The following is a 12808-nucleotide window of genomic DNA, read 5'->3' as shown; positions in this document are numbered from 1 at the left end:
ATCTGAGCTCTGCTGTGCAGCTTTTTAAATCATGGCTAAGTCAGGCCCAGGTCTCTAGAGACAGCCTGAGATGCAGAAGTTCATGAGAACATCTGTACAAAGTCTCCTGGGAGTACTGAATTTCCTAAATGAGTACCTAATTGCCAAAATGAGTCTTCAATGTCATTCCTTGAGTCCAAGTCACTTCACAGCAAGCACATGTCAGGCTCTGTGTACTGAGGAGTAAGGAAAACCAGGAAATCCTCCAGCAGAACGGTGGCAAGTGGCACAAAAGGAGAAGGAGAAAGGATTTGTCCAAAGAGGGAAGAGTGGACCCTGTGCTGAGGGCACAGACCCTGCCACAGCCACATCATGGCAACAGCAACTGCAGGTGAATTGTCCATGCACTGTTACTGCACTCATCTGGCCATGTCTTCCAGCTAGAAATGATATTGGAGGGCAAGAAGCTCCACATGTGGAGAGAGAAACAAGAGAAAAGCCCATCAGCCTCCATCAGCCTGTGCTACCACTGGGGCAGTGTCCCCTGCCAGGCTCAGATGATCAGTGCCACAGAAGCTCCTGGGTGGATTTGCCAGCAGTGCCTGACACGTCCCCACAGGAGCCCCCCAGCTGCCAGAACATCCCCAGGGCCCCTCCTGCAGAACACAGCTCTGAGATCATCCCCAGGGTCCATCCTGCAGAACACAGCTCTGAGAACATCCCCAGGGCCCATCCTGCCCTGCAGAACACAGCTCTGAGATCATCCCCACAGCCCATCCTGCAGAACACAGCTCTGAGATCATCCCCACAGCCCATCCTGCCCTATAGAACACAGCTCTGAGATCATCCCCACAGCCCATCCTGCAGAACACAGCTCTGAGAACATCCCCAGAGCCCATCCTGCAGAACACAGCTCTGAGAACATCCCCACAGCCCATCCTGCAGAGCACAGCTCTGAGAACATCCCCAGGGCCCATCCTGCAGAACACAGCTCTGAGAACATCCCCACAGCCCATCCTGCAGAACACAGCTCTGAGAACATCCTCAGTGCCCATCCTGCAGAACACAGCTCTGAGATCATCCCCAGGGCCCATCCTGCAGAACACAGCTCTGAGATCATCCCCACAGCCCATCCTGCAGAACACAGCTCTGAGAACATCCCCACAGCCCATCCTGCAGAACACAGCTCTGAGAACACCCTCAGTGCCCATCCTGCAGAACACAGCTCTGAGAACACCCTCAGTGCCCATCCTGCAGAACACAGCTCTGAGAACATCCTCAGTGCCCATCCTGCAGAACACAGCTCTGAGAACATCCCCAGAGCCCATCCTGCCAGCTCAGACTGCCGAACACAGATTCCCACTGGAACTGGACTTGCTGGTACAGTGACAGCTGCCAAATGCTACATGGAAATGGCACCAGAGGATGGCACCAGCTGCTCCAATATTCCTCCTAGGCACACAGTGCATGGTGCAGCCATCCCTGCCCTGCCTAACACAGCAGGGTAATGAGGAGTGAGGAGGATACTGCTGAACACCTCTGCAGAGGTGATCACTGACACCAACCCAACATAGACATCACTCCACAGGATGTATTTCAAGTTACATTGTACCTCACTATAGGTCATTCCCTTTTCTATAGTCTCAATTTCCTGACATTGTTTTTAGTCTCTTTGTCTAAGGTACTGCATAGTCTGTCAGTGTAGGCATCAAACACCATGAATGCACAGCAAGCTGGAGGCACTGCAGCTCAGCAGCAGACACACACAGGATGCAGTGCAGGGTCACACCAACAGATGGACCTCTCAAAAGCTGATTTTTAACTGGAGATCTACAGTGTGGTTTACATCTTCCATGGAATGTCAGCTGTCATGGGAATCCAAATGAAAGCCAGCAGAGCTGAGGCTGAGGGCAGTTTGGTCCGGGCTATCCATGGTCCACTCCACGGGCTCAGAGTAAGTGCAGGGCACAGCACAATGCCCTCTGAATATCCTTGGCACAGAGCAGCAGCTGGCACAGGCTGAGCCCTTGTGCTTACACTGCACCATGACATACAGGACAGAACTTCCTGCTGAAGTCCTTAGAACACTCACCATTCTCATTTTACACTGTGGGGAAAAAGAGTTCTCCAACTCCCCAATCTCATCCTCCTCTCTCTAAAATGAGCATCACCTAGGGTGTACATTACAGTGGATTAAAATGAGGAACTCTACATTAAGTGTTACACCCTGCAGTATTTTTTAAACAGGTTTGATGATTATGCTTAGCCTACAGCTGTGCTGGAGAATAAAGGCAAATTTAGCTAATTGCAACCTGATTTTCCCACATTCATATACTACAGCTTCCCAGCTCCAGTGGTGTGGGGTAGGCACCAAAAGCCCCATGATCACCCCAACAACTCAGAGGACTTTGAGGAACATGTACTAGCAGAGCTCTGTGCTGATACCTGACATGATTACAAGTTTTTTACCTTATTTAAAGGAAACAGACCTGGTTCTGTGCTGCAGGCAGCTACACCAACAGCCACCAGCCCTGCTGCAGTGTGAGCACCTTCCCCTGACAGCCCCAGCCTCTGCTCACAGCCTGGGTGTGACAGCTGGAAGGGAAACCTGTGCTCAGCTTCACACCAAACTGAACTCACAACAGGATGTGCCTTCCACCAAAAGCTTTCCAGAGCCTTCTCTCTGTAGAGGTAGAGTGATTGGGAACAAGAACACAGGCTCTTTCAAATCTGAAGGAACTGCTGCCAGGAGACATTTGCTGCTGGCCAACTGTGAAAGCACAGAACACAGTTACCTCGTACCTGTTCACATCTCCTAGATGTAACTGTGCACAGATTTTCTAAACCAGGTCTAAAGACCATAAGATTCCTAAATAAAACCTAGTGACCTTCAGTACAAGCAGCTGTAGCATGCTGAAGGAACTTGCAGCTTTTGACATTTCTTTCTTGTACTGACATGTTAATGTAAGCATGAAGCAGTTCTAGCTCTACAGAGAATATGTTGACTAACAGAGGTAGCTTTTACTTCAGAAATACCTTGAAAAAATGCATATTTGAACTATTTGTGAAACCATTGGTCAGAACAGAGGACACCACACAGCTGGAGTAAAACACAGTCAGACATTTAGTCTGTGCTACCTACCTTAAAAAAAGTTATTATTTAGCACTTGGGTATCATTTCAAGTGAGGAAATACTCAACAACTCTAAGCTACCACCTTGTTTGACATCAGCCCTTTCCCTACCTAAAGTTAAACATGTCCCTGCTTCCTTTCTAAATACACAGTTTAAATAGTAAACATTGAGGTCTAGAAAAAGATTGCTCTGTCCTGCCCACAAGTGAAACAGAACAGGATTAAGGTAGAGCATCCCAAAGAAGTTTCATCATGATCCTTTTTCCTTTGCTATTTATGGCTCCTTGGTGAGTCTGAGATAAGTTAAGACACCTTTACAAGTTGATTACCCTGATGTTTAAAATTCCAAGAGAGGCACTCAGACTTTAATTGCCACAGATATCCAGTGGCAAGTCAGTAGTAGAGAACATAAAAGTGCCACTATTCTGCATCTCCTAATTGCATATATTAAAGGGGAAACCTCAAAGCTTTGTGTATTGAGTTACAAATTCAACTCTTCTACATTGCATATACTGTACCTGCAGCAAATGTTTGCAGTAAGCAGAAGCTCACATCTGTATCTTCATTAATGGAAAAGCAATTATTTCAAACCAATTCATTAATAAATAACTATTCCTAGACAAGTTTGATGAGGTGACAAAAGTTCAAAAGCCAGCAGTGTCCACATGCAGGGTCTTGAAGCAGTTTAGCACTGAACAATGGGCCCTAAGACAGATTCCACCCATTGTAAATGCACACGTTGAGAAATGCCCAGATCAAGGTTGTGAGGGGTTTCTTGTTCTGAAGAACAATCAGAATATTTTCCAGATGTGTGAAAGCCTCTGCTTGCTTCAGTTCACAATGACTATCAGTATTTACCCTGTGGTTCATCTGCATCACTTGCCTCTGTTTCGCTGCTCTGGGAGAAATCTTGTGGGGTCTCCACTCTGTCCAGTTCCAGAAAACTCGTAATGAGTTTGGCAACTGCTTCCACATCACTGTGGGAAGGAAGAAACAATGGAAGAGTTAGTGGAACTGCAGTGCTGACAAGACAAGAGCAGACATGCTAATTCCTGAGAATAACTGCCTGGAGGGAAAGTGATATGGGCATAGAGGGTATGGCTGACACACCAAGCCATTCCCTCCACATCAGAACAAATCAGTCCTTTCCCACTCCCTGCTGCAAGGTTCCTTATTATCAATGCTTAAGATAAATTTTCTAACTAATACACTAAATGTTTGCAAAGTAGAATAAGACCCCTCTGCCACTGCCTAGCTCAGAAAGGCAACTCCAGCAGACATGCAGCACTAAAGGGATCTCAGATATTTAAACATGATCCTGACAGATGGTGTTAGCAAAATGTCTGCAAATGGAAACATTATGGGGTTTAAAAGGTTAAACTGAGTAACACAAGGTCATAACAGCAAGTCTAAAAACTGAGCTTAGTTATAATGATGCCTTGGGAAGGCTGACCTAAAGCAGAGGCTGGACAGAATTAAAGAATAAAGCAGGGATTTATGAAAAGGATCTCCTCCATGGATCCACCTTGGGCAGCACAAGAGCCCAGCCAGGGCTGCACCCAAGATGAACCAAAATGGATGAGTGTTCATGGGGTCTCTCACTTTGATCAGTTCTGCTCCATTTGCATCTTGGAGTTCATTGTCCAATTACAGCTTGAGCTCATGAAGTCCCAGCCTTCTTGGGTTTTTTGTCCCTTCAGTCCACATTGTTTGTGCTCATGGGCTGAGATTTGGATCATTTGTCCTTGGTGCCCAGCTGGAGCAGGAATTGTTTTGTCTCCCTGCTCTGTGCACAGAGCTCACCATCCCCTCATATGAAGCTCAGACCCCCCACACTAACGCAGCACAGAATGTGAAAAATATAAAAACTAAAACCTGAGGCATCAGTAACAGTTGGCAATTACTGACCCACATGATTTGCATCCCCACCTTCCACATTCCAATTTTCCCAAGTCCCCACTGCACCTTCTGCAGCCCAGCACGGCGCTCTGGGTGAGCGGGTGTGAGAAGCCGGTGACGAAGCGCAGCACCACCAGGTGGCCCTTCCCGAAGTAGCGCACGGCCTCCTCCTCCACGTTCACATCGCGGATCTCGCTCAGCACGGCCACCACTGCAGGGAGGGCACAACAGCAGCTTCAGCAGCACTGCAAACCCTCAGCACTGCTGACAGGGTCACAGGGACCCTGCCACAGACAACTGTTATGAAAAATCCTTTCCTTTGGATTTTTTCTCCTGAGAAGCTGGGAGGCCTCAGGAACAAAATGTAAACAATGATTATCTGCTGCTGTGGAATGCAACAGGTGCATCTGGGATTGGTCTCATGTGGTTGTTTCTAATTAATGGCCAATCACAGCCCAGCTGCCCAGACTGTCTCAGTCAGTCACAAGCCTTTGTTATCATTCTTTTTCTATTCTCAGCTAGCCTTCCGATGAAATCCTTTCTTCTATTCTTTTAGTATAGTTTTAATATAGTATATATCATAAAATAACAAATCAAGCCTTCTGAAACATGGAGTCAGATCCTCATCTCTTCCCTCATCCTCAGAGGGACCCTGCTCTGGGGCACCGCTGCTGTGATCCCTCACAGCCAGGGCACTCCTGCAGCACCAAACTGATGCCTTGTGCAGGCTGATCTAGAGCAGAGACCAGATGGAGCTAAAGAATAACTTCATTCTTCTTAGGGATTTATTAAAAGGCCTCCATGGATCCACCTTGGGCAGCACAAGAGCCCAGCCAGGGCTGCACCCAAGATGAACCAAAATGGTCACAAAATGCACAACTGGTCATGGGCTCTCTCACTTTTATAAGTTCTGCTCCATTTGCATCTTGAAGTTCATTGTCCAATTGCAGCTTTAGCTCATCCAGTCCCATCCTGCTTGTTTTTCTCTCTTCAGTCCACATTTTTTATGCTCTTTGGGCCTGAGATTTGGATCATTTGTCCTTGGTCCCCAGCTAGAGAAGGAATTGTTTTGTCTCCCTGTAGCCCCATTTCTCTTCCCAGAGAAAAGCAAGGCACAATTCTTCCCAAGAATATTTCTGGGTTTCACATTCTATGAACCTCAGAGAAAGGAAAAACAATTCTTATCATTTGCTGTGCCTGTGTTTGTGCAAAAGTAGGATGCAATATGGAGACTGTTTACCCACAGTGATGGTGTTTTGTTTCCTTGGCCTGCCAGGGCCAGGTGTCTGTGTGTGTGTCAGGACTGTTGGGTGACAGTCACAAGATTCAGTGCAGTTCAGTTGTGTGCAGGGCTGAGTGTTTGGCAGGTTCAGGTTTAGATGTTCTGCCATAGAAGAAGATCCTACTTTTGCAACAGAGTAAGAGATCCCAGATTCCAATAGAGCTTCCAACTCACCACCCTGACTCCCCCAACTCACAGACCAAACTGCAGCTTCTGTGAGTCCAAGAGGAAGCCCAAGGCCATCAGATCATGTATTAAACTGAGCCTCCTGCTCAGGCTGCTTTAAATGCATATTCTGTAACTGCAGGATGGAACAAGCCTGCTTGCATATGCTATCAAACCTTTGCCTGCTCCCCAAAGCAGATGAGATTACAGAAATCTCAACTTCTGGTTCCAAAATTGAAGTTTTTCCACCAGCCCCAGCTGCCAAGCAGGCTAGCCAAGAGCAAGGTAAACACATTAGCATCCCAAAGGAATGGCTAACATTATTAGGGAAAGCAATGTGTAGGCCTACTTATGTTGGATTAAAATAATTAACAAGATGCATTCAGCACACTGAGAAAAAGCATTTGGGCCCAGAGAGGCAGATTGTTACATCTGCTGCTTGGGAACAAAGCAGATCTGGGAGCAGATGTGACTTAATTTGAGTACAGAACTCCAGAGAAGCCATTAAATGGGCACACATCCATCTCTTCTGCTGCTCACCACATTTCCTACCACAGATGCTGCTTTCTCACCTTGTTCATTGCCTCCTTTTGACAAGGTCAGGATTTTTTTGTAGAGGTTGAATGTTTTTAGGCAGATTGTTCCCTTGTTTTTATCAAATACAGCTTCCTGTAAAATTGAAAAATAAGAATTAAGATTTTCTTGAAAACACCATCACTAGCTATGCCTCAAAGTAAAATAAAAATAGTTCCACTGGAAAATAATCTTGGTAACAGAAAAATACTCAGAGAGAGACAGAGATACATTCCTCTATTACCAGACCATGAAAATCACAATCTTGCTCTTGGTTTTAATAGAAATTTTACCATATCTCTGGTGTGACTTCTAGAAAGGAGTTAAAATGGGTTCATTGTCCCTCTTGCCACATTCCCCAAGTAATAAAAGCTGGAATTAAATTTGAACACTAACTTGTAATTCCTATAATTCTCACTTCTAGTGAATTTGACATCCCAGTGCTGTGCTCATTTGGCCAGGCTTACACAGACCTCAAATATCCCAATGAAAATGAATATTAATGATATGGGTTATTAATAAAATTTCATATTAATCAATGAAAAGAGGATCTTGTTCTCTTTAGGTGAGTTGCTCGTTCTAACACAGCTCAGGTCAGCAGGGTGACAAGGTGGGTTACTGCTCTCAAATCAACATCCACACAATTCTAAAGCAGAGGAAAAAAGCTGAGGAGCCTGGAAGCTTAGAGCTCCCTTATTTAGTGGTTTCTCTGTCATTAGCCTGAAGGATAATTTCAAAATCATTTGTGCAGCTGAATGTCCTGGTCATCTTCCCTCTGTTGTACAAGAGAGTACATTTTGGACCAAGTCTCCCCTTAAAAATACCCAAATGTTTAGCTTCACATTTTTATGCTTGTATAATCCAAGAATTCTTGCCCTAATTCTAGTCCCAGCATAGCAACCCAGAGGGTTTCCCCAAAACCAAAAGCAGAACTTGTCTGTTTGGGATCAGCATCTGCCAAGTGCTTCCTACTCATTTCCTGAGCTCAGCATCTTACCTCCCACTGCTCCAGATTCTGGGCTGCCACAAAGAAACACCCAGCCATGTAGAAGAGCTTCCATGCCAAGCTGTCTGTACAATGTAAAAAATGCATAAATTTAGGTTTTTTTACTCCTTCTCTGGTATTTAAACAATCCTGAAAGCAACATGCTCCCTTCAAAATCAAGAAAAGGAGGAAAGGTTTCTCTGATGGAACATTTTTGCTTTTAGTTGTACTGCAAGCTATTTTACAGCTCTTTCCCAGAATGAAAATACAGAAAATCTTCACACTTTTCAGAGACTTCATTCACACTGGGCTTCAAACCATGCAGAATTATAAGCATTTGTATTATTGGCAAGGCTGGAACATCACATCTTTCTCTTCTGTACAAAGGCATCTTAAAAGGCATTCACAAAACTGCCAACCTGCAGTCAAACATCAAATATTTGTGCTGCAGAGGACAAGGATAAGGACAATGAAAATTCAATCAAGGAAACATGTTTCTGCATAAAAGGAAGCAGTTGGTCCTCTTGACAAACAAACATTTGCATTTCATGTCCTGGAAATGTTTACATGTCACAGCCTGAATAATCTGCTCACTCAGGCTTTTAACTGAAGGCACAGCAGAACTGTGCTGAGATTTCAGAAAACTTTGTTGCAATGTCTTAAGAAAAACAAGGCTGATTTAGCTGGCAGCTCAAGCAGCTTAAATTTTTCTCTTGAAATAAAAATATGTGGGTTCTATTGGTAGCACATTCCTACACACTTTTAAGTTTTAACATTTGATGTTAACAGGGTGCAGCACAAGAATCCCAGGGCAGCTTCCAGGATGAAAAGACAGCTGGCATTTGGTGCAAAGGCTGCTGTACTGCAGGGGGAGGAAGCAGCAGAAGCTGGCTCATCCCTAAAGGTGCTGGGATGAGTAAATCTCTGCCAGTGATGATCTGACAGTTTCCAGAGAAACAGAGAATTTCCGTCACAGGCAAAGCAATCATTTCATTATGGTGTCAAATAATCATTACATGTCCTCCCAGGAGAGCTGTGAGGAGCAGCTAATCACATTTATAAAACATTGAAAGTACAAAATGCCACTGAGTACCAATATCATTATTAAAAATACTTGCAAATGGAAAAGGAGGCTGAGTAAGAAATACAGCACTAAAGCACAGTAAGCCACAGAGGCAACAATTATTATTGGTTTTAATATTCACACCACAAAGGGGGAGAGGAACCTCCACTGCCTTTGAAGGGCCAGACAGAAGCTGCAGAGGAGTCATCAGCATGAAAAACAGATTAACAGCAAAGAAATAATTCCCAAAAAAGTGATAGAGCATTACCTGCACTATAATAAGCAGCAGCCAAACCTATGGAGGCTATTCCTAGGAGGAAATAGGAGAGAATTAAGACAAATAAATAACAAATAACTAAAAAACATCTAAAATTCCCTGACGAAAAACATCACTTTTCAAAACCAGGACAAACCTGATTGCAACATATATGACTATATGAAAGTCAAGTTCTTTTTTTCTCTCAGTATTAAAAAAAGCTTCCATCCTGCAGAGGCATTAAAAGCACAGTGGTTGGAGTCAGAAATAAAAATTTTGTGACACAGTTGGGAACAGAAGCTCAGAGGGACTCAGTTTAACCATGACACCATAGTTCCTCTCAGCACAGTACAACCTGGAGGGCTCACAAACCTTGCAATGGTTATTTTCCCCTTTAAGTGCTCTATGGAGCCAAAAGACAACTTTTGCAGTAAAGCTGGGTCAGAAACTGCCAGCTCCTTTCTCTCAGAGAGGAGGAAGCAGCTGAAGAGTGCCCCATGCCCCAGGGGCTGCTGCAACTGCAAAGATCTTCTCAACCACATCCCTGAAAGCACTGACAAGGCGGTGTTGCTGCAGTGGGATCTCAGCTGGAAAGCAGGATATACCAGATTTTCCCCAGCAGCTCTCTCAGTACAATCCTAACAAGTTTATTTTTCCTGCATATTCAGTGGTGTTTATAAAGATGCCTTTCAGAATATCCTGTATGACTTCCCATTTCATACAGAGTCCTCAGGAGCTCAGCACCAACCCCACACACCCAGCATGGTCACGCTGCAGCTTTCCACTCCTGCAAACTGAGATGTTTCTCAAGCAAAACCCCCTTCAGAAGCTTCACATTTCATAATAAACCTTCTGTTCTTGATCTTTCAGGACTCCCTTAAAATTCCATCCATGAGCTTCTGAGGTTCTCCAGATGAGACTGAAAGTCCCACAGCGAAACTGCCACGCTGAGGCCTCACACTCATTCAGTGGCTATGGAAAGGAAGAGTTCAGAGCCCAATCTCTCCTCCTCTGGAAAGGAAAATGCCTGGAAAGGCAGGGATTTCACCAGGGGCTCTTTCAGGAGTTTATTGTGACCCTCTTCCCTTACAGCAAGCTCTGGAATGAAAGCTGTGCTCTTACCAACACAGAGAGACCAGGAGCGGATGCCAGGTGACCTCTTCAGGTGCAGATGGGAATTTGTGCGTTTTTCAACCAACATGTACATCTTCAACAGCAGCTCCCAACAGCCCAGTCTGACTCATCAAACCTCACTGCACCAAAAAAACAAAAAGAAAAAAAGGTGAAATTTCTAAATCATTGACAATTCCACCAGTTCCCCCTCCAGGACTTACCAAGTCTCAATCTAGACTATAAAAGATACTCCAGGGTAAGAACAGTCTTTTTTCACAGGAAGAGCAATATGAACACTGAAAATAACCACAAAGTAAAACTGTCATGTCGAGAGTTGCATAACAACAACAGGAATGTGAATTCCTGGAAGAAAGTTCTCATTTTAGGGGTAAAAGTCTTTTTCTGTTATAATCAGATTCTGGAAGAAAAATGTGCAAAACAAGGAGCTGGAACAATGTTGTTGTTAATTCATGCAGCCCTTCAGATAAAACAGCAAGGGGAATGGAAATCTCTTGACAGCATTTCTCCTGTGAGCTCAGAGGGTGTGTGAAGGGTCAATCTGGGAGTTGGGCAGGACAGTGCAGCCTTCTGCACCCCAGGAGGGGCTGCTGCCAAGCACTGCCACATTCCCAGCTTCCAAGGCACCTCAGGAACACAACCAGGAGCTTCCAACAACCATGTCTGTCTGTCCTCAACAAGACCATCCCTTCAGCCCAGGCAGAAACAGCAGAGACTAAAAGGCCAGGCACTAATTAAAACCAGGAAGAGCTGGGTAATCCCATGCAGCATTTTCAGTATATTTTTACTGTTTCACAGCACAGAATCAGAGTTATCCAGGGTGAGAAAGACCTTTAGGATCATGAAGCCCAACCATTAACCCAGCACACCACTAAACCATGTCCTGAAGCACCTCACCTACAGGATTTTTGAACACTTCCAGGGATGGTGACTCCACCACTTCCCTGGGCATCCTGTCCCACAGAACCAGCTCAAGGAGGCTGGCATTAAGCTGCTGTTAGCTGCCCAAGATAACAGGTTTCAAGAAAATGCCAACATTCATCAGGTTCTGTATAACACTGAGAGAGCAGGTCTGAGCACATCCAAGTTCTCACAAAAGGCAAATATGTGATTTTCAGTCCTTTACTTATATTCTTGGGTACAATATGCTCCTGCAATTCTGGGAGTTTGGATACAAAGCTCCAGGGGAGCAGATTCAGCCAGGTCTTTTCAGTTAAACAAAAAGCACCCACAGCTTTGATTTTAATCTCTTAGCAACACATCTGAGAGCATCTGAAACCGAAAGAGCCAAAAGCACTTATGCATGAGACACACTCCATCTCCTCCGGATGTCAAGCATCAAATTTTAATTTTCAAATGACTCCTGTGAGTTGTTCTCAATACACCGGAAAATACTTCAGCATGCACAATGCCTTCTCCTGCCTGGTACCAAATCCAAGTTAAAAAACACATCGAAATCACCGCAGAAATCTCAGTGTATTTTATAAATATTACACCCTACTTAGAACATAATTCTCACACTTATCAGTCAAGTCCATTAATGCAACCTTTGGTATCTCCTCCCCAGAATAATTTAGGGAAGTTCAAGCAGGCAAATGCCAGTTTTGGTTTAATGTTGGACACGCAACATCAGTGCATTGTCTCTCACAGGCTGTTGCTTGGAATAAAAAGCAGCAAAGCAGCTTCTAAAGTTACATTTAATAAATAAATCATAAATGCACCCTAAAACAAATACTAAAGTTTTACCAGAACACAGAGAAAGAGGTATTTTTGTGCTGCTCTTGCTAAGTCCTTAAAAAATTCAATTTTGCTTGAATTTGTCTGGTTTACAATGAACTGATCTCCAGCATCAAAATAACATTCTCACGCTTCCTCCAAGCTCTCGGTTGAAGGCAAGCCAGCAAAACCCATTGGAAGAATTGAAATTTTCACCCCTTGAAATCTTCACCACCAGCGGCCATCAAGTCAGGACCACACATCAGGTGAATTTTCTTTACAGAGCTTATTTTTGTTACCTCCCAAGCCTGCACCTGCTCCCAGCCCAGCGTGGTTTCCCCCTCAGGGAGGGGAAGACCCTCCCCAGCCATAACCCACCCGACCCGCGGCTTTTTTCCCTCCGCGCGTGGGGAGCCCCAGGCCGCCCTCACCCTCACCCAGCCCCGTGCCCGCGGTACCTGCCCGGCCTCCAGCCGCCTTCTAAAGATCCTCGGCCGCCTCCGCGTCCCGCGCCCTCAGCGCTGGTCCCGCCTCAGGGATGGACGGAGGCGCCCGCGGCCATTTTGGGTGAGGGCAGAGGAGGGGACATGAACCTCCCGTCCCTTCCCTTCCCTTCCCCGCCCGTGA

At 45.2% G+C, this 12808-nt stretch overlaps 1 protein-coding gene across 1 annotated transcript; it reads right to left on the bottom strand.

Annotated features, from left to right (window-relative positions):
• Positions 1 to 1426: 1426 nt before the first annotated feature.
• On the bottom strand, positions 1427 to 12737 carry LOC131092232 (cytochrome b-245 chaperone 1). The gene is made up of 7 exons (XM_058038853.1): positions 12640 to 12737; positions 10457 to 10587; positions 9347 to 9388; positions 8028 to 8101; positions 7030 to 7126; positions 5077 to 5221; positions 1427 to 4088 (listed from the first exon to the last, which is right to left on the bottom strand). The coding sequence occupies exons 2-7, from the start codon at positions 10539 to 10541 to the stop codon at positions 3959 to 3961; spliced, it is 573 nt and encodes a 190-aa protein (XP_057894836.1). The 5' UTR covers positions 10542 to 10587; positions 12640 to 12737; the 3' UTR covers positions 1427 to 3958.
• Positions 12738 to 12808: the final 71 nt, after the last annotated feature.

Source organism: Melospiza georgiana, chromosome 21 (assembly GCF_028018845.1).
Source record: "Melospiza georgiana isolate bMelGeo1 chromosome 21, bMelGeo1.pri, whole genome shotgun sequence".
In the NCBI taxonomy this organism is placed as follows: domain Eukaryota; kingdom Metazoa; phylum Chordata; class Aves; order Passeriformes; family Passerellidae; genus Melospiza; species Melospiza georgiana.
This window is presented reverse-complemented; position numbering and strand designations above follow the sequence as displayed.

Bases quoted from the DNA above. Each gene is read 5' to 3' on its own strand.
- LOC131092232 (XM_058038853.1), bottom strand. From the start codon at position 10,541: ATGTACATGTTGGTTGAAAAACGCACAAATTCCCATCTGCACCTGAAG. The intron at 8,102-9,346 runs GTAATGCTCTAT...TACATTGTACAG, and splicing joins TGCTGCTTATTATAGTGCAG to ACAGCTTGGCATGGAAGCTC. The intron at 7,127-8,027 runs GTAAGATGCTGA...TCAATTTTACAG, and splicing joins AGAATCTGGAGCAGTGGGAG to GAAGCTGTATTTGATAAAAA.